The following is a 22,843-nucleotide window of genomic DNA, read 5'->3' as shown; positions in this document are numbered from 1 at the left end:
CATGATTGCTGAGTTGCTGATAGAGCTCCACTAGGATTTGCATTGATAGCGTTTGCTATTCATTTATGGTCTTATTATTTGATATTTACAAGGGATACCGCTAAGTTTTTCCTATAGGGGGTCCGCTTGAGTGAATCATGAATTTTGATGTTCATCTCTTTCGTCTATTTTTGCTTGTTGCTTACTAGTGATATGTGCACGTCATCTATATTGCTGAGCATTAACAGTATTTATACATTTAACCAGCATCTGCTCTGTAACTGTGTGCTTATCGTTGCTTTGTTTATGTCACTTGGTAGGGGGTGTGGTGTAGACTCCCTGTGTACACTGTTTCTATGGCTACAGGACCAAGCATGACCACGCACGTACTTCCGGCTGGCGAAACCGGAAGTGACGCGAACCCGGAAGTGCGGTGGATCCCGATGGCGGGCCGGAGGGACAGCTCACGGCGTGAGTCAGTATGTAGACACACTATATAGGTAAGTGCATTTGTATGTGTATGTTTTGTATTTGTCTGTGCCGTGAACAAGGAGTGACATCCGAAACGTTGGAACATCACCATCGTCTCCTGTAGTTTGTTATTCTAGTCCAGAGGAGTGCCGCTTATAGGAGGATAGATATATATATATATATATATATATATTATATATATATATATATAAGAAAGTTGTGTCTGTTTGCTCCAAGTTGGCACAAAATGCATCATTTTGTAGTGGAAACTCCAAAACATTATCGGCGACTGGTAACTGGTAAGGGATGGGGGGGAAGAAGTGGTTTGAATGGTATAAATGTAAAGGTCGACAGTCAATGGTCGACACCAGCTGGTCGACGTTCAATAGGTCGTCAGGTACAAGAGGTTGACACAAAAATGGTCGACATGCTTTTTATGTATTTTCTGCATTTCAAAGTTTAGGCTTAGACTGCAAGAAGGGACGGTTAGGGTTAGACACTAGAGGGACGGCTAGGCTATGGTTAGGTTTAGGAACCAGGTGGAGGGTTAGGATTAGGCACTAGGGTCAACACAAAAAATGTGTTGACCATTTGTGTGTCAGCCATTTGAACCTGTCGACCTTTGTCTCTATCGACCTTCTGCACTGTCGACCTTTTGTCCTTGTCAACCTATTGCATGTCGACCATCTGGTGTTGATCCATTGACGTGAAATCAATGGGTCGACACCAGACCGACTGGGTGAAGGCGCTGCTGCTGCCAGTCTTTATATCACTGCTGGTAACGTGGGCCACTCTCACGACTGTGCCCCTATACAAAGCAATATAACTTGAACAACTCAAATTAAAAAAATGTTGGCATAATGGCACAAGCAATTTCAGCTAGTATATAACAGCTTGTATATATGTGTCAGCTAGTATATATATATATATATATCACACAAATGAGAGGGGGCGCTAGTAATGATTTAAAGTCTCTAGATAATGTTCAATATTGATATGTCCTTTTTATAATTCAATATATTGATGAACAGAGGTATAGTGATGACCCACGGATCTTGTTGTCTTCTTTAAGACCATATATTCCACGTTATGTCCTTTTACTTGGCGGGGATCATCCACGTGGATAAACCTTTTACTAAAAATAAACCCTCGCACCAAGGGAAGAACACCCAAAAAACAAATCAATATTTCATATATACATGAATGATTTTATTAGCAATAAAATCTTTCTTGGTAAAAAATCTTTTTAAAAGATATAATTTAGTAATAACATATTAATATGATATCACAATAGGGCATAGCAATGTTTGTGGGTATAATGAAAGGAATTCCCCCACCTTAAAATTCTCTGATCCACATTTGTGGGGACCCAAACTTGCGTGCCCAATTATTACCTGACGTGTTTCGCCCTGATAAGGGCTTCTTCAGGGGTAGTCTTTACACATAAGTGTAATACCTCACCAGGCAAATTAACCGGGATTTTCTGAAATCCAAACCACAATTTGTCTATAAAAAGCCTGGACCTGTAGATTCAGTCCAAACCGTTATACCGAGCATGATGATGCCCTATTGTGATATCATTAGAGAATTTGTTGTGCAGCCTCAGTAGGTGTCTTTAGCAAGTGTACTCACTGTGGCTTCACCTGGGTACACCAAGATGGCTGCCTCTTGCAGATGTTAGCGGGGTGATGCAGCAATGGCAGCGAGCGGAACTGGTGGCGGGGACCCAGCGGCGTTGGAGCGGGCATCAGTGGCGGCGGTGTAACAGGCGGCATCAGTGCGGGCTACAGCAGCGGCGGTGGTGGTGAGAGCTGTGGGACCCGGTGGCAGACAGACACAGCATGCACAGATCTGGGAGATCCGTGATGCCTGCATATGTGTGTGATAAAATTAAACACAGATGCATGGATGGTATCAGTGAGATCCGTCTGTGCTGCTGTTTAAAAAAATGTTAAAGTGTTACATGAAATAAAAAAAAAAAAAAAGTGTGCCCTCCCCTAATATGAACAACCAGCACCAGGCTTTGCATACCAAGTCCTGGTGGTGCTAAATACAGGGGACAAATGATGAATGGGTCCCCCGTATAAAGAACAAGCAGCACTGGGCTATTCTGAACCAGTCCTGGTTGGCAAATTACAGGGGACAAATGATGTAGGGGTCCATCGTGTTCAGCGTAAAAAGCACTGGGCTCTGAGCCAGTCCTGGAAATACAGGGAAAAAAAATGTGTAGAGTCCCCCTGTATTTACCAGAACCAGCACCAGACCCTTTCTAGCGGGGGGTAATGCCACAAGCCAGGGGAGCCCTTTCACCGGGCTACCCAGCCGAAGCATCACCCCTGACCACTAGTCAACCCAGGTCGGGGATCCCTGGGCAGCTGGGGACCCCCCCAATAAAGGGGCCATCCTCTCCAGGGCACCCCAGCCCAGGCTGATAGCCCGGGGCTATCCCCAGTATGGTGACATACCCTGAAAAGTTTTCCCCCACTCCCATGTGCAGACACTGGATTCATTCCTCACTCATTTTTTTTTTTTGTGTGTGTGTGTGTATATATATATATATATATATATGTATCTCCATTGACTGCATTATTGGAACTAATTTTGACATTTAAGCTTTCAGTGTTAAAAGTAAACGCTGATTACCATTTTGTTACATATTTATGTTGACTCATGTTAAATTCATTTAGCAAGTATCATTGTAGAAGTTATAATATGAGCATAGTTTATTGCCAACAAATGGAATGCAAGCCAAGTGTTGCAAAATACATTCAATTTGAGTCCACTACATTCATAGAATACTAGTAACTCCTATACTGTATCACAACCAGGTACTAGAGCACAAGGGTCCACTTTAGTTGTTCTTAACAAACCAGACTTCATTTCGTCTTCCATAAGGTTTCATGGGTGGGTCGTAGCCACAGCAAATGTAATAGTTTGTAGAATATGATGCCTCTGGTCCAAGACAAGAACGGAGTTTTGCAGCATGTGCTACATAATCTGTCTCTTTGGCAAATCCTCCAAATTGCCTGCAGTAACCAGAGAAGAGGTAGCAATAGTTAGTATTTAAATATTTGGTGGTCGGTTCAATTAAGTGTGAATCTGTTCTGCGAGCTGTTCTCACTGTGAACTCACACAGCAAATTACATTTGTAATTCAATTACAAACTTGCATTGCCTTTTCTGCGTAAATTTGTGTTTTTTTTATGCGCAGTCCTCTGAGCGGGTGTAAAAGTAGGTAAAATCTTTATTTTAAGGTTAACATGTCCAGACACAGGGCCTGATTCACTACTGTTCACAACTGCTAATACGCATGAAATCAGCCGATTGTTGCGTTCTGTGCATGCATCGCAGTGCAAATATGTGAACTGGCTGCTGCGATCGTATCGCAGAGACCACGCAGACCCATCAGAGAGTGATTGACAGGAAGTGCCGTTTGTGGATGGTGACGGGGGTGGTTGGTGAAACAAAGGGGTGCCAGTGCGTTTGAACGCCGTTGCATTGGCGTGCATAAATTAGCCACTGTGATGCCGTACGCAGCCTGAGGTCTCACTGCGTGTGATGAAGTTGGCAATTTCTGAGTAAGGTCACACCTTGTGCAAGTGTGCATGAGGCTGCGATTGTGCTCGATTGTGCTGATGGTTTTGCAGTCTTGCTAAACATTACGGATGTGTGGAACGTAAAGTGGGCATCCTTATGTAGTGCTGCAACGGCATAGCGATCGCAATGGATTAGCATATGATCACAGTGGAACTGTGTGCGTAATCGGTATTGCAGTTGCGATTGTTAGTAAATCAGGCCCATAGTGTAGAGTCTCTGGTACACCCCTCCCAAAGAATAATCACACACTTGGAGGGGTTTAAATAGCATAATTTTGGCACTAAAGACGTCAGTTTTCAGGTGAATTTCTCTAAAAAGTACAATAATAGGTTAAATGATGTGGGACGGGTATGTGGAGGTGTTGTATTGATGTGAGAGGGGTTTTTGAACTTGCAGATGAGAGGTAAAAGTGTTTATTCCATCTTTTTACAAACTGCTATAAAAACACTGAAAAATTACTCTGCAAACATTTCTCTGTACCCCATAATGATGAATAGTCTTTAATTTTCAAAACAACGCTTTAATTTTTCAACCATTAATAAAAAAGTGCAAACCTCATCCATTTCACTCCTTTTAAAAACCTCCAGTCGTTTCAGTATGGAATCTAACAACCTTCTATACGGCCATGCTATCTCAGGGCCTGATTCAGCAAGGATCGGAACGCAGTTGCTAATATCAGTGGTGATATGCAAATGATTGCATTCGCATTGCGATTGTAGTCTAACATAAGGACGGCCACTTCCCCTTACTCACATCCGTATACTTGTAATATAGCAAAATAATTGGTAACATCGGACCCATACACACACTAGCACAAGCCCAGACCTTACTCAGACTTTGCTAACTTCCACTCACGCTATGAGACCTCAGACTGTGTATGGCATCACAGTGGCTAATTTGTGCATGCCCCTCCAACGGTGTGCGAATGCATTGGCACGCCTGCGCATCCCTGACCACTCCCTCGTCACCACCCACAAACTGCACTTCCTGTCAATCACTCTGTGATGGGTCTGCATAGCCACTGCGATCACAGTCCCAATCACAATAGCTAGATAGCACACAAACACACTGCGATGCATACGCATGAGCGGAACGCAACAATTGGCCGATTGCGTGCATGTTAGCAACTGCGATCCTTGCTGAATTAGGCCCTCAGTTGCTACTTTTTGGGGGTCAAGGATGGTTTTCTCACTTTTTCATGCACTTCTCCCAGGTCGCATATTGTAGAAAAGTTGCACACCCTCGTTGAGAATCCCACAAATTGCCATTTCTAATTGGATCTCGCATTTCTCGGGAGCACACATTCACGCAATGTACAGTAGAGAGTTTCATGATACAAACTTGCTTCTAGGTGAATTGACCCCTTGGTCTGCTAATCTGTTATTGCATGGTTGCCAAGTGTGCTTAATGTTTTTTGTCAGTCCCAAATTTCTGTATCTGGAAATTTCTCAATTGTTAACTATTAACCAAAGGTACAAAACAGTTCCTATTATCATGTAAAACGGATTCCATTTTATTCTCTGTGGTTTATAAATTGACACCTAATGAAACTCAGTATTTAAAATGCAAAGTATACATTATAACCAAATTTAGTAAACACATAATTCTAGGGATTGTAGTGTGCCAGTACCACACAGGGGGCCTAATTCATGTTTGTACGCAGTTGCCGATGATCACGCAAGTGAGCGATTATCTTCAGACTGTGCATGTGCAGCGATCGCACTGGGCTTTTTATTGTAGCGTGATTGAAAGGAAGGGACCATTTGGGGGAAGTAACGGGGAGTGGCAGTAAAAACGCAGGCGTGTCATGGCCATTTTCGGGGCATGTAGCTGTTGTCAGTTGTGATAGTATCTGCATGGCTATAGGGCTACACTATCAGTTGATGTTCCTCATTCTTGCGTATGGTCTGCGTATATGTACGTAGTTGCGAATGAGTTTGCGATGGCTCCGGTGGGCGTCTATCTTCTTTTCTAGGCAGCAGCTTCACTTGCTGAAATTTGCAGTTCCGAAGCCTAAAAAAAAAAATCGCAATTACGTACAAACATGAGTTATGCCTACAAATGATGTCAAAATGTTGCCAACTTTGTTGTTCATTGATTTTTCAGGCCTAATTTTGCAAACATGCTGAATTACCTATAACTGTTAAGAATGACATGGTGCTGCCATTTTACAGTGTTTTACACCAACAAAATATGTTATAAACAGATAATGGATGTGTGCTTATCTCTAGAGTTGCATATTGTGCCATCAGACTGAAGCCATTCTGAAGTCTGCATGATAGTTTGATTTGTGTATAAGCAAAGTCTTCACAATCAGATTAATGTCTTCATGGTGTTGCACTATGAAGTTACTTCCTCAATCTCTTTACATTTTGCAGACGTACCACTCTCGATTCCTGTACAAGGCGCCAATAAATATGTCTGTTGCAACATTCATTCAATATATGTATAATTTCAACTCCAAGCAAGACTTCACAATTAGCAACAATAGCTGAGGACCCAGCATAGATGCAACAGTCACTATTTCACATTCTAAAACAGGAACCATTATATTAAGTTATTTTATTAGCAACTAGCTGGGATAGCTGGTGTTGCCCGGGTTGAAGACTGGACCCTGAAGTACACCTTCAGCCTATATTTGTTTACATTGTCCTTGCCTATAACCCCCCTTCCATTGATCCTAAAGAACCTCACTGTCTGCTAACATGCATGCAAACAGTGGCGTAAATACAATGAGTGCAAGGGGTGCGGCTGCTATGGTGCCCGAGCTGCCTCTGTGGCCTGCCCCTCCCCCTGCACCTATTCACACACTCAAGATGGGCCATTCCAGTCAGGGCCATCGAGGGGAGACCCGGGTGCCAGCAATGTTGATTTGGTTCCAGCCCGCCAGATGATTACAGCTGGCGCACTGCCAGGCAGTCATGGAGAAACAGCGCAAGCGGTAGCAAGGCAATCAAAACTCGCAGACTGGCAGCCAATCAGCAGTGGCAGCTCCTGATTGGTGCTGGACATGAGCCAATCGGAGCTCACGGACCAGCAGCCAGATTCAAATTGCGCCGATGTTGTCTGTCCATGGACCTGATTCAGACCCGCTCGCTAAGGTGCGATCGCTCGCTCTGAGCGATTTTCACCCATCTGCGCATGCGTATAATTCGCAGTGCGCGTGCGCAAGCCATTCCTTGCGATCTGCTTTTGGTAGCTCGTAAGCCACTATCAGGTCGCTGCTTTGAGTGACAGACAATGCCGTTTGTGGGTGGTAACAGGGGAAGATGCATGTGAACGCAGGCGTGTCTGCCCACCAAAACAGCGTTTTAAAGGGCATGCATAATTAGCAAAGTAGCGTCATTGTACACATCACCTGCATGTATTTCAGCCCGCACAGTGCTTGCGGCGGGGAAAAGCATCCCCAAGGGCTGCGAGCAGCTCCGATGGCTCACGATGTTCCTGATTAATCATACATTTCCTGGAGATGACGTGTGTTGCGAGTGGCAAGGGGGCATCTTCAGACACTTGCGAGCGCAATTTGCCATTGCTCGCTAACACACAGTGGGCCTGATTCAGAGCCGGACGCTCTGACAGAGCGCTTGCTCTGAATCAGGGCCGTCCCTGCTCCTTTTTGGAGCGGCCTCCCGGCCGCTCGCATAGCTGTGGGTGGCCACCCACAGCTATAGCGAGCGGCCATGATGATGGTCACGATGGTCAAGACCATCGCGACCATCGGGCTTGCGACTAGACCCTTGTGGTAGGGTCTCGCTGCCGCAAGCCCAGGAGTGCTTTTGGCTCTATCAGAGCCAAAAGCACTCCCACTGACATCACTAGTGATGTCAGTGGGGCCGGACCCAGATGGGACCAGTCTGGGCAGCCACGCCCCCGGCACGCCCACCAAAGGGGGCGTGCTGTCAATCACCATCGACAGCACACCCCCTTTGGTGCGAGACCCTTCGGGTCTCGCACATGCACACGACGGAGCCGCCTCCGTCGTGCGCATGCGCACTTGGGCACCATCGACCCACTTGCGGGCACTCAGCGCTCACGAGCGGGTCAGAATCAGGCCCAGTGAGCGTCCTTACGCGACGCAGTACGAGCACATAATTTAAATATCCGGCCCCTTTTTGCCAGCGAGCTTGCGAGCGGGTCTGAGTGAGCTCCCATGTCTGCTGCTGGCTGCCGGTGCACCAGCTGTAATTAGCTGGCAGCCTGGCCCCAAATCCACACCTGCTGGCTGCTAATGGCATACAGGGGGAGGCAAGAGGCTGCTGGAGGGGACAAGGGGAGTGGAGGTGAGTTGCTGGGGGGGCATAATGTGTTAAATGAGGCACTACTACTATGTGGCATAATCTGTAAAGGGCATTACTGTGTGGTATAATGTGTAAGGGGCATTACTGTGTGGCATAATGTATAAGGGGCATTACTACTATGTGGCATAATGTATATAAGGGGTACTAGTGTGTGGCATAACCTAAATGGGCTCCGTGTGGCATAATCTGAATGGGGTCTGTGTGGGCAAATGTATGGGTTTTTTTACCTCTGAGGCGGCCCTTTTAAGATCTTGCCATGTGGCCCACAATGTTCTAGTTATGCCCTGGGGAACAGAGAGGAGCGGGAGCAGGTACTAGTTACCCAGGCCTGGGCTTGTTGGAGGAGCCCTCTTATCTGTTAGCAGCCCAGCACACGCTTCAAAATATTTTTTTTTTCTTTTAAGGGGGCATGGCAACGCCTCTTGAGATTAGGTTACTCCCCTTTACCCAGGCTCAGAGTGGCTCTCTAAGCCCCTGGTTATGCCCTTGCATGCAAACACAGAGGCTCTGGATTTAATATGAACTTGAATGAGTAATCAAGTTTGCTTAGAGGTGAAAAGGATACTTTTGTTGCATTCTCACAGGTCTTTGGCAGACTGCCCATTCCACTAGAGCCAGCCCTGAACTGTGTAATTTAAAAGTGTCCCCATTTTTAGTGATTCTGTGACAGTGTATGGCCCTGACGCAGTTCACACTGAGGCAAAAACCTAATCCTGGAGCTAGAGCCAAAACTCTGGCCGTACATAAACACCTCAAGATGAATTCAGCTCTATCACACTAGCAAGGAGGGCAAGGTGTACAACAGGACAAGTGTATACTTTCCACCCACAATAGCATAGGGAAAGTACACAGATGTAGCTTAACACAACATCATGTGATATAGCCAAGGCGACAATGATTTTAGTATTACCGGTTGTGTGGCTCAATACCCAGTAAGCCAATCTGAAGCTGTGGCTAACAGTCATCATAATCATTACCTATTGTAATTTGTTACACCATCAAATCCAGACATCTACCCTCTTTATCGGTGGATACATTCAGGTGTATTTAAGTCCCAGTTACATGAATTCACCATTACCATACTCCATTGTATGTATCCTATATATGCCATCACTTGTTTCATGTACAGTGGGTTTCCTGCAAAAGCATAATGTCTGGGGTCTGTTTCTTGATGTATTCCAGGATAAGGAATCATTTTATTTTATCATTATTTAAGCCTTAAATGCTCCAAATCAAAATCTCAAGATCTGAAGTAGACATAACCCTGTAAGGCACAGTAACCTGAACATTTTGTGCAGACCCATCCAGCCTTGAATTATTTTAGTGAACACAAACTACAATGGACAAAATACAAATGTGTATCCCTGACACAAAAACTGTACAGTCACCATACTCTAACTACTCAGGTATATAAGGAGAGCAGTGCGGCTGGTGCCGTCGCACAGGATGGGATGCCTTTGGGACAGAGCCGGATTTAGACCTCATGGGGCCCTAGGCAAGATACCGGTTTGGGGCCCCCCACCCTCAAACAATCCTGTGCATATATTACAGTATGTATTCCTGGGGCAAGATACACAAATCAATTATATACACATATCATAGTTATATATATTTAACTTGCTCCGGTGACACTACTGTAATATATGCATTTATTACTGTAATCAAGTACACACTAGAAAACATGAGAGCAAGGCAAAAACATAAAATATGATACAGATTAATACCACTTGCGCACGTGCACACACACACAATTGTAGAATGGAAATTTTAAGTGAACTGCCAAGGCCCTCCTTTTGCAAGCCTGTAATGTAGAATGGGATCAATGGAGCACAAACAGTGGAAGTCAAGAAGAGGGGGACAAACAGAGGTAGACGGGAGGAATGGGGGGTAAACAGAGGTAGACGGGAGGAATGGGGGGCAAACAGAGGGAGGACAGGAAGAGAGGGGGACAAACAGAGGGAGATGGGAGTAAAGGGGGACAAATAGAGGTAGCCCGGAGTATAGGGAGGGACAAACAGAGGGAGAAGGAAAAGGGGAAAAACATGGTGAGACAGAAGGAAAAGTGGAAAGAACAGAGGTAGACTCAGCAATATATATATATATATATATATATATACATACTGTGTGTATATATATATATATATATATACTGTATGTATGTGTGTATATATATATATATATATATTTATTTAGGATAATAGTGAAGGGACGGCACCTTCAGTGTACCACTTATTTTTAGATTTTTAGCAACAACACTGTTCATATAGAGTCCATATAATCTTTATTCTGACGGGATCTCGGTGTATATCTCAAAAAAAGAAGAGAATAAAAACCAACATCGTGTAACCAGGGCCACAACTAGTGGGGGGCTGGAGGTGCACGTGCACCGGGTGCGCCACTGTACCAGTTGCCAGTGTCCTCCAGCCCGGCGCTGCAGAGAGGATCCAAGCCGGACGTCCGCTGGTAGTATTTATTACCAGCGGGCGCCCGGCTCCTTCCCTGCAGCGACGCGGTGTAGCCGGAGGCTGGAGTTCTCTACCGAACTCTAGCTTCCGGCTCTCCCCACGGGCACTATGGGGGAGACGTCATGACGTCTCCCCCATAGTTCCGAGGAGCGGCTGGCGGACCAGAAGCGAAGCTGGATGCAGGAGCAGGGTTCAAGGTAAGTATTTTTTTTAAATAAGCTGCACTACAGGGGCATGGGCATTATCACAGGGGCATTACTATGGGGGCATGGGCATTACCACAGGGGCATTACTATGGGGGCATGGGCATTACCACAGGTGCATTACTATATGGGCATGGGCACTACAGGGGCATGAGCACTACAGGAGCATTACTATTGGGGCATGAGCACTACAGGGGCATGAGCACTACAGGGGCATTACTATTGGGGCATGGGCACTACAGAGGCATTACCACAGGCGCATTATAATGGGGGCATGGGCATTACCACAAGGGCATTAATATGGGAGCATGGGCTCTACAGGGGCATTACTATGGGGTATTAACATATGGGCATTACTATGGAGGCATTACAATACGGGCACTACTACAGGGGCATTGCTATGGGGCATTACTATAGGGGATTTACTATATGGGCACTACTACAGGGGCTTTACCTCAGGGGACATTACTATAGGGGCACTGCTGCAGGGGGAATTACCAGGGGGGGTGCCAAATTACTGTCTTGCCCCTGGTGACAAAAATCCTAGTTTCGGCCCTGGTGTAACCTGATATAAAGTCTTAATATAAGATATGAGACTGTGCTGATTGAACAGACTAGAAATGGTGTCAGAGAAAATGAAAACCAGCAATCACCAGCACCCAAATAAATACAAGCTTCGTACCGGATAACACTTTTTCATACAGCAATATAATTAGGGTCTCTTCTCCTTAAGCACCAATCTGCTCCAAGGTAGATATGTAAATATAAAAGAGAGAGCCTCCAGATCGTGTGATACGTTTTTTAACATACACAATGTGTCAAGAATATAGAACTGTGCTGACACACATACTATACAGAGCTGTGTGCTGGGATATTTAACACCATAAGTTGTTTTTTTTTTCAGTCAAACTTACCAAGCTGCGCTCACTTAGTGGGTGGAATAATGAGTCGGGGAGTGTATGTCGGCCGCGGTTCCCACTTCCAGGGGGAGGAAGAGTTGGAGGTGACTGCTTGCTACACCATAGGGGGTGTGAGGTTCTGGTTTTGTTGTGGACCCGGGGTGGTGATAGGAGCAGACACAGAAGCAGATTTAAATGAAAAAGTGGAACTTTTAATAAGTGACTTGGTAGACATGGGAATGGCAAGAAATAGTCCAGGTATAGCACTAAAGTGCACTTGATAACTGTAGTGGAGTAAATGGGAGAATGTCCAGAAAGTGACAGGCAGAAACAGTCCAGTATGCAGGTATGGTGAGCTGTAACGGAATGCAGGTATGGTGAGCTAAAAACAAATGCAGGCAGAGGTGATGTAGTCCAGCTGGGTGTAAGTGGAGGCAAGGTGCAGGGAGACAGCAAGCTCAGGTACTCAGGCAGGGGAAAGGTAAATGGAGGGTGCAGGGCAAGTCCAGCGGGTTGGAGCAGGCAAGGCAACAGGCTTGGTAGCGTTTCCAAGGAGGCAGGTAAGGCACAGGTACTCTCTGTCAGCTGTAACTGAGAAACACGTTGCACTGGCAAGGAAGTAAGGCTCTGGACCTTTTTAAATACCAAGTGCCGCGCTATGACTGGGTAGAGAGAGCACATGACCCACCAGGATTGGACAACTGAATCACATGGCCGGAGGCAAGATGGCGGCGCCCATGCCGGGCGGAAACACCGCCAGGCCTCACCAGCCTCTAGTGACAATGTGCCCGCACAGAACCACATGCAGCCAATGCCCCTCGCCAAACACCAGTGCCGCCGCCAGACACCCCCGCCAGTGACCTCACAGGTATTACCCGTTGACCACCATGCTGAGAAACCCGGGACGTGACAGTACCCCCCCCTATGGGTGGTCTCAGGACACTCACCAGGCTTCTCCGGATGGGCAGCATGGAACCAATTGATGAGTGCAGGAGCATGGATATCTCGAGCATTGGTCCAACAACGCTCCTCCGGGCCGTAACCCCTCCAATCCAACAAGTACTGCAAATGTCCTCTGCGAATACGAGAATCCAGGACCTGGGAGACCTCAAACTCCACACCCCTTTCAGTCTGGACACTGGGAGAAACAGGCAGGGCTTTGTGGAACCTGTTCAGCACCAGGGGGTTAAGCAGGGAGACATGAAAGGAATTGGGGATTTTCAGGCAAGGGGGCAACTGAAGGCGATGAAGAAGGGCCCGATGAAGCAGGGCCCGATGAAGCGTGGAGCAAATTTCATTGATGGTACTCTAAGCTGCAGGTTCCGGGTGGACAACCAGACTTGGTCTCCAACTTGCATACGTGGTACCTTCCTATGCCTTTTATCTGCTTGAAATTTGTAACTGGAAGACGCCTTCCTCAAGGTCAGCACGTACTTGAGTCCAAATTGATGCAAATCTCCGTACAGTGTCTTCTACGGCTGGTACATTAAAGACAGGCAGGCTTTGAAATTCAGGAACCCGAGGATGAAGACCGTAGACCACTTGGAATGGAGTTTGGTTCGTAGAAGAGTGGTAGGAGGAATTATGTGCAAATTCAGCCTATGGCAGCAATATAGACCAATTGTCTTGAGAAAATGTCATAAAAATCCTCAGGAAGGTCTCAAGGGCTTGATTAACCCTCTCAGTGGATCCATTGCTTTGTGGGTGATAAGCCGTAGAAAAATTTTGTTTCACTTGTAGTACAGCACATAAGGCTCTCCAAAATTTTGCTGTAAACTGAACACCACGGTCAGAGACTATCTCGGCAGTAAGACCATGGAGGCGGAATATATGTTGAACGAAAAAGGTGAGCTAAGTCAGGAGCAGTAGGCAGTTTCTTTAGGGGTATGTAATGGACCATCTTTGAAAATCGGTCTACTATGACCCAGATGGTAGTGAACCCTTGAGAGTTCGGCAGATCCGTGATGAAGTCCATGGAGAGATGTGTCCATGGATGTGATGGAATAGGTAGTGACAACAACTCACCAGCCGAAGCCTGACATGAAGATTTATGCTGGGCACAAGAGGAACATGAAGAAATGAACTCTGACACGTCCGCTTTCATGTATGGCCACCAATAGCCTCTCTTTAAAAATTCCAGGGTCTTCTGGGTACCTAAGTGACCTGCAAAGCGAGAGGAATGAGCCCAGTTGAGGAGCTGCTTCCTTAACTCTGGGGCCACAAAAGACTTCCCAGTAGGGGGCTGTAACTGTAAGGTGGCGAACACTCTTGACTCCAAGACAATGGCAAGTATTATGTTGATTCTCCGATTTGTCATCACAGAGGAGGGATCTGGACTGAGCATCTGCCTTTTGATTAAGGGCTCCAGACCGGAAGGTCTGAGTGAACTGGAAGCCCATCGGGCCAAACGAGGTCTCACGCACTGGAGATTCTTGAGGAAGAGGAGGCTCCTATGGTCTGTAAAGACAGTGAAGGAAAACTTAGCCCCTTCCAGCAGGTATATCCATTCTTTTAATCCCAACTTCACTGCCAAGAGTTCTTGTTTACATATAGCATAATTTCTTTCGGCAGGAGAAAATTTCTTGGAGAAAAACCCACAGGGATGAACTTGATTGTCCTCATAATGCTGGGATAGAACTGCTCCCACGGCCTCTGATGATGCATCCACTTCCAATAAGAAACGCCTATCCAGATCTGGTTGTCGTAAGACTGGAGCAGAAATAAAAGCCTGTTTTAGAAGCAGTCTCTGCCTCAGGTGACCATAGGGCAGGATTAGCGTCTTTACGAGTCAGGGCGGTAATGGGAGCCAATAAATGATGAGAATCCCTTGATAAAGCGTCTATAGTAGTTGGTGAACCCAAGCAGTCTCTGGATGGCTTTCAAAGTTTGAGGTCGGGACCAATCCAAAATCGCCTGCACCTTCTTGGGGTCCATTTCTAGACTGGAGCCAAAGATGAAGTAACCAAGGAATGGCACACTGGGTACACCAAAGACACATTTCTCCAAATTGCAGTAAAGGTGGTTCTTTCTTAGACGGCATAATACTTCCTTCACATGTTCATGATGTTTCACTACAGAAGATGAAAAAAATCAGTATATCGTCCAGGTAGACAACAACCGAGACGTACAACAAGTCCCAGAAAATCTCATTAACAAAGCCCTGAAAAACAGCAGGGACACTGCACAACCCAAAGGGCATCACGACGTATTCAAATGTCCATCTCTAGTATTAAAGGCGATCTTCCATTCATCACCAGCACGAATATGGATGAGATTATAAGCCCTCTCAGATCCAACTTTGAGAATATGATGGACCCCTTAACTCTGTCGAACAACTCTGATCAGTGGAAGTGGATATCGATTCTTGACTGTTATATCATTAAGGCCCCGGTAGTCAATACAAGGTCTTAGGCCACCGTCCCGACGAAAAAGAACCCAGCTCCGGCAGGAGAGGTGGAAGGATGAATAAAACCTTTTGCTAGGTTGCCCTGGATGTATTCGGACATGGCTTGAGTCTCAGGCAAGGATAGAGGATAGGTGCGACCACGAGGTGGCATCTTGTCAGGCATCAGCTCAATTGGACAATCCCATTCTCTGTGAGGAGGTAAGACATTCACCTGTTGTTCGGAAAAAACATCAGAGAACATCTGATACTCCTTGGGAATAGCTGGAGATATTAATGAAACTGTCTTCCTTACAGGTCGTATCTTGGGCAGACAGGATTTTTGACAGTCAGTTCCCCATGAAAGAATCTGCATTGAACACCAGTCTATCCTGGGATTATGCTGGTGTAACCAGGGTAGTCCTAAAATGATTTCTTGGGAAGCCTCAGGTATCACTAAGAACTTTAAAGACTCGGAGTGGAGTGCCCCAACACGGACTAATACTGGTTGAGTTTTCTTGGTGACCACTCCTTTAGCTAGAGGCCGTCCATCTACAGAGGTCAGGGAAATTGCGTGATTGAGAGATGAACAAGGAATCTGTAGTTTATCAACTAGGCTGGAAGTCCAGAATCTAATAGAGCAGAAACGAAGACAGGCTTAGGCTTGAGATCGAAAGCTAAGGAAATTTTGAAATCTTTAGTATTTGGGGATGGGCTCATAACTACTAACGTGATGTCCCCAGAATCAGTTAGGAACGGGCGTTTCCCGATTTACAGGAGCAGGAGGCCACCAGGTGACCCGAATCTCCACAGTATAGACAGAGGTTTGTTAACATCCTTCTCTGACGTTTCTCTTTGGAGAGATGGGTTTGGTTCAGCTGCATAGGTTCCTCATCTATAGGAGGATGGGTTGGCAAGGGAGGAGTAAATGACCTTTGCCAGTCAGTTCTGTGCTTTTCAGCCTGACGTTCTCTGAAGCGTAGGTAAATTTTGTTGCAGAGTGAGATCATCTCATTTAAATTAGTGGGAAGCTCACGGGTGATCAAATCATCCTTTAGTTGGTCCGAACGTCCATGCCAAAAGGCTGAGGTGAGGGCCTCCTCATTCCACTTAAGCTCTGATGCCAAAATTTTAAACTGTACGGCATACTGGCTGACAGGACAGATTCCTTGTCTCAGGGTCATGATACTGGACGATGCTGACACAGTGCGTCCAGGTTCGTCGAAAATCCTCCTGAATGATGATACAAAGTCCGCATAGTTATCCAGCAGCGAGTCTGAACGCTCCCAGAGTGGGGAGGCCCAATCCAATGCAGAGCCAGACAACAAAGACACAATGTATGCCACTTTAGTTCTAGCAGTGGGAAAGTTATCAGGCTGTAAGGTAAAGTGTATATCACACTGATTTAAGAAACCACGGCAGAGCTTAGGATTGCCGTCAAATTTGCTTGGCATAGGAAGGTGTAAACAAGGAGATACCCTGTTCCCTGTGTTACCAGGCACAGAAGGAGGTGTAGATGCTGATACCCCAGGGGTGGTTAACGAGGTTTGCAGATTATCTTGTCGTTTAGACATCTCCTGTAGAAACTAAGCCATTTGGTGCTGCATAGCTTCCAGGTTTTCTAAACGGCCAGAAATACACCAGAATAAATCCACTCCAGACTCCTGTTCCATGGCCGGATCCATGGGGCCAGTGCAAACTGTGAGGTTCTGGTTTTGTTGTTGACCCGGGGTGGTGATAGGAGCAGACACAGAAGCAGATTTAAATGAAAAAGTGGAACTTTTAATAAGTGACTTGGTAGACATGGGAATGGCAAGAAATAGCCCAGGTATAGCACTAGAGTGCACTTGATAACTGTAGTGGAGTAAATGGGAGAATGTCCAGAAAGTGACAGGCAGGAACAGTCCAGTATGCAGGTATGGTGAGCTGAAAACATATGCAGGCAGAGGTCATGTAGTCCAGCTGGGTGTAAGTGGAGGCAGGTAAGGCACAGGTACTCTCTCTCAGCTGTAGCTGAGAAACACGTTGCACTGGCAAGGAAGGAAGGCTCTGGACCTTCCTAAATACCAAGTGCCGCGCCATGACTGGCTAAAGAGAGCACATGACCCACCAGGATTGGACAACTGAATCACATGGCCGGAGGCAAGATGGCGGCGCCCATGCCGAGCGGAAACACTGTTCCCTCACAGAACCATGTGTAGCCAATGCCCCTCGCCAAACACCAGCGCCGCCAGACACCCCCTGCCACAGTGACCTCACAGGTATTACCCGTTGACCACCATTGCCGAGAAACCCTGGCCGTGACAGGGGGGCTGGTGGTCGGAGCCAAGGGAGGCAGCTTGCTACACTGGGGGGAAGGTGGCCGATGCCTACACTGCGGGGGGGGGCAACGGAAGGCTGCTTGCTATACTGAGGGGGGGCGGCTGCTTGCTATACTGCGAGGGGGGGGCAGCGGAAGGGAGGGCTGCTTACTATACTGAGGGGAGCGGCCGCTTGCTATACTGCAGGAGGGGGGGCGGCGGAAGGCTACTTGCTATACTGTGGGGGTGCAGCATAGGGCTGGTTGCTATACTGTGGAGGGAAGGCTGGTTGATATACTGCGGAGGGGGAGGGAAGGCTGCTAACTATACTGCAGGTGGGTGGGAAGGAGGGCTGCTTGCTATACTGGGGAGGGGGAAGGCTGCTTCTTATACTGCGGGGGGGGCTGTAATGAAGGAGGAGGTTGGCTACATGAGTGCGGGTGGGGCGCAGGCTGCTTGGGGATTGAGAAGAAGGGGCTGGCTAGATGCTAGGGGCAGGACCCTGGACTATGCTGCTGCTGCTGTGTGTGCCAGCAGCGCAGCAGTTCAACTTCGAACACAGCTCAAGTTCAACAGGTTCACTCCAGGACAGATTTCGAGCGGTAGGGGCCCCGGTCACGGGCGCCTATGTTGCCTAATGGAAAATCTGGCCCTGCTTGGGGGAGATACAAGATGTCCTGGGAGAGACATTATGGGGCCTATTCATCAAAAGATAAATGGCCCGGTAACCATGTTTCTGCATATTTAAGTTACCGGCCATTCATCATCATGGGTCCGATAGGACCCCCTTGGTATTCAGCAAACTCCGAAAACTGAAAGTTCATCTTCAGACGGTGCTTGCTCTCGTAGGCCTGCTACTCCCTATGGGAAGTAGTTCCGGGGATGTGAAGAGGGATCCCTCCGCCACTACTCCCCGGAGGCTTTGCACATGTATGATCTGAGGTCACGCATGAGTAGCTTGAATGATGGGGAGCAGGTAAGTAACACAGCTACAGAAGTAGCTGTGATACTAACCACTGGGACAACTGCTTTGAATACTTCATCATCGGCCTTCGATGATCAATAGGCCCCTATGTCTTCTCCCACAGTGGTGAGTGATCTGTTCGGCTGCTCAGAGTGTCTGTACTGTGCTCCGAGCAGCATGCTAGTTCACAGGAGAAGGCGATACCACCCACCCCACCCCCTGAGGAGCTTAGTTATGACGGCTTGAGTGAAGCTCAGGCGGCAGGTGCAGCACAGGGCTGTTACGAGGCTGAATCTACCCATAAGAGAACAATATATAACAGGCAAATCCTCAAATATAAGCCTGTTGTCTGCTGCATAATATGTAGATGGTCTATTTGAACAAACCACTACTTTTGACGGTGTTACTTACTATTAAATTGTGCAAGAGAGATAGCATGACTTTTAGAACACAGTGACTTCACACGAGCTCCTTGCTGGTGGGTACAATAGTGTTAGGGCACATATACATTATGCAGCCAAAGGCATCATGCATCTAAGCGGACTCTCAAAATAAGTCATGTTGAGCAGTGGCAGCATCAGATCATGGTTTCTGGTTGTATATTTTGTTACTTACGTGGCATATACAGTCAAGCCTTCCCTATCTTCAATGCAAATGTTCTCATCAGTAGGAATTGGAGGATCTGTCTGAAACTGGCTTGGAATTCGAAGCATAACCTTGACCTTTGGCTCGAGAGTTTCACTCTCTGTGGGGTAACTAATGATTGAGACAGGAGAAGTCATTCCCATTCCTGCACCTTTAAGATAGAGAAAAAAATGCGTTACATTTTTCTTAGACTCTTACAATATCAGTGCCAGTGAATTTAGAGACAGTAAAGATACTTGCAATTGCTGTTGAATTCCTGCATCAAATGCCATCATTTAAATTTTCATTGAAATATTATTGATCATATACAGTAGTCCTCTCAATGACATTTGTTAATGTGTTATGTGTTAGCTGTTTATGCTCTTATTGTACTTATTCATCATGACATAATTATATCACTATTGATAATTGTGTTTTAAACTCACTGCGAGTTTAAAAAATATATTTTGGAGGCATTCATTATGCCTCACAAACAAAAAGTATCACTTCCGAAAAGCTGCTCTTTTTGTGGAGTCAGCATTTCGGAAAAATGATACTTTTCCCCTGCAGCTGAGGTATCCACAAGGATTTCCTCACAGATGCATGTCTCTCTCCTCCACCGTGGGTGTCCGATCCAGCCACCCTTCCCCACGGAGTCATTATTTTCACCTACTTTTGTAAAAAATAAGTGATGAATAAGCCACCAAGGGGTCTATTCATGATGTTAATTATCGGGGTCCGATAATCAACATTCTAACTCGCAGCGGATGCCGGAGCAATTCATCACTGCTCTGGCGCGGAGACAGCTGATCCAAAAATCAGCTGTCCCTGCCAGCGGATTCACTGCTCCTTTCGGATCAGTGAGACTAGTGCGAATGTGTGACCTACAGGTTATGCATGTGAACAAGAGTCCTGACGTCCGGCGGAAGGAGCCGGACAGGTGAGAAGGGATCTCTCCTCACAACACAACACAACTCCTTCCCATAGAGAAGAAGCCAGTTGCGAGCCTGGTGTGGGAGCAAATGCTATCTGAAGATGGCAATACTCCCGCACGCAAGCTCCAAAAATATAGTATTTTCGGAAATTGATGAAATCTGTCCCCATACTGTACCAATTGGGTGTAACAGTGGACAACTAACCCTATTACAGTCCGAATATAACATCATATTGGAAATATCTGATGTAAGCTGACTTAACAGTTTCATGTTATTAACTGTTTTTTATATCAAATATTTGTCAAATAAATATTTTTAAAGTACTAATAGTGGCCGTTTGGCCTATCATGTATGGGTGTTTTCTGGTGTGAGGATATATTTCAGGAACAATTTGAACCCTTGGAAAATTGCATCATCGGTATACATCCCTACATTGAAAAAACTCTTGGATTATTAAAAAAGCCTACTATAAGAGGATACTATATTCCATCTTTTCATCTATCTACAACTGATCTGTTGTTTTAGAAAAACTACATTTAAGAACTTGATATTATATATACTGCATATTTAGAGGTTTGTGTGAATGATATGTGTAGTTTGCAATACGATTAATTCTTAGAACAATGTTTTAAGCTCCCTCTCTTTTTACGTATATCTATATTACTTTGGACACCCATCTAACGGGGTCAATAGAGAGGTGCAGCTGGTATCCATATTGCTTCTTTTAGTCGGTCATATTTGAGCTTCTATTATCGCAAATTAAGGTCATTTCTTGTATAACTATATATATATATATATATATATATATATATATATATATACAGTCAAGTGCATAAATATTGGGACATTGACAGAATTTTCATATTTTGGCCTCTATTCATGACCACAAATTGCTTTGAAATGAAACAAACAAGATGTGCTTTAACTGCAGACTTTCAGATTTAATTTGAGGGTAATTACATCCAAATCAGGTGAACGGTGTGTAGGAATTACAACGGTTTCTATATGTGCCTCCCACTTTTTAAGGGGCCAAAAGTAATGGGACAAACTAAACAATCCTAAATCTAACTTTCACTTTTTAATACTTTGTTGCAAATCCTTTGCAGGCAATTACAGCCTGAAGTCTGGAACGCATAGACATCACCAGACACTGGGTTTCATCCCTGGTGCTGCTCTGCCAGGCCTCTACTGCAAATGTCTTCAGTTCCTGCTTGTTCTTGGGGCATTTTCCCTTCAGTTTTGTCTTCATCAATTGAAATGCATGCTCAATCGGATTCAGGTCAGCGGATTGACTTGGCCATTGCATAACATTCCACTTTTTAGCCTTAAAAAATTCTTTGGTTGCTTTTGCAGTATGCCTCGGGTCATTGTCCATCTGCACTGTGAAGCGCCGTCCAATGAGTTCTGAAGCATTTGACTGAATATGAGCATATAATATTGCCCGAAACACTTCAGAATTCATTCTGCTGCTTTTGTCAGCAGTCACAATAAATACAAGGGAACCAGTTCCATTGGCAGCCATACATGCCCATGGCATGACACTACCACCACCATGCTTCACTGATGAGGTGGTATGTTTTGGATCATGAGCAGTTCCTTTCCTTCCCATCACTCTGGTACAAGTTGATCTTTGTCTCATCTGTCCATAGCATGTTGTTCCAGAACTCTAATGGCTTTTTAGATGTTGTTTGGCAAACTCTAATTTGGTCTTCCTGTTTTTGTGGCTCACCAATGGTTTACATCTTGTGGTGAACCCTCTATATTCACTCTTGTGAAGTCTTCTCTTGATTGTTGACTTTGACACATATACACCTACCTCCTGGAGAGTGTTCTTGATTTGACCAACTGTTGTGAAGGGGTTTTTCTTCACCAGGGAAATTATTCTTCTGTCATCCACCACAGTTGTTTTCCGTGGTCTTCTGGGTCTTTTGGTGTTGCTGAGTTCTCCGGTGCATTCTTTCTTTTTAAGAATGTTCCAAACAGTTGATTTGGCCACACCTAATGTTTTTGCTGTCTCTCTGATGGGTTTGTTTTGATTTTTCAGCCTAATGATGGCTTGCTTCACTGATAGTGACAGCTCTTTGGATCTCATATTGAGAGTCGACAGCAACTGATTCCAAATGCAAATGTCACACCTAGAATCAACTCCAGACCTTTTACCTGCTTAATTGATAATGAAATAATGAGGGAATAGCCCACACCTGTCCATGAAATAGCTTTTGAGTTGATAGTCCCATTACTTTTGGCCCCTTAAAAAGTGGGAGGCACATATAGAAACCGTAGTAATTCCTACACCGTTCACCTGATTTGGATGCAATTACCCTCAAATTAAATCTGAAAGTCTGCAGTTAAAGCACATCTTGTTTGTTTCATTTCAAAGTCATTGTGGTGACTAGAGGCCAAAATATGAAAATTCTGTCAGTGTCCCAATATTTATGCACCTGACTGTGTATATATATATATATATATATATATATATATATAGCCATCGCTCCGGCACTCGCGGGTACCGCAGATAACTGAGCCGGGTGCCCTCCACAGTCAGCCATGAAAAACAGGGCAAACTGGATACATAGAACGCAGGGCGGCACTCCGTAATAAATATATCCACAAACAGAAGGTACTTTTGCAACGTTTCAGCGCTTTTTTCCGCGCTTTTGTCAAGCATACAAATCAAACACATATACAACACTAACCACATATAAATAGTAGTTAGACGCCATGCCA

At 45.6% G+C, this 22,843-nt stretch overlaps 1 protein-coding gene across 3 annotated transcripts in view; it reads right to left on the bottom strand.

The window, feature by feature from the left end:
- Positions 1-1,686: 1,686 nt before the first annotated feature.
- The window catches only part of HEBP1 (heme binding protein 1), a 183,879-nt gene continuing 162,722 nt past the window's right edge, over positions 1,687-22,843 (bottom strand). For 2 of the 3 annotated variants that reach the window (XM_088468111.1, XM_088468113.1), the window contains 2 exons: positions 19,173-19,353; positions 1,687-3,476 (listed from right to left, as the gene is read on the bottom strand). In XM_088468111.1, the coding sequence (XP_088324237.1) occupies positions 3,302-3,476; positions 19,173-19,353 (356 nt within the window). In that variant the 3' untranslated portion in view covers positions 1,687-3,301. The other variant, XM_088468112.1, reaches the window with a different exon arrangement.

The sequence above is a fragment of the Taudactylus pleione genome, unplaced genomic scaffold (genome assembly GCF_031769625.1).
Source record: "Taudactylus pleione unplaced genomic scaffold, aTauple2 ptg000080l, whole genome shotgun sequence".
Lineage (NCBI taxonomy): Eukaryota > Metazoa > Chordata > Amphibia > Anura > Myobatrachidae > Taudactylus > Taudactylus pleione.
This window is presented reverse-complemented; position numbering and strand designations above follow the sequence as displayed.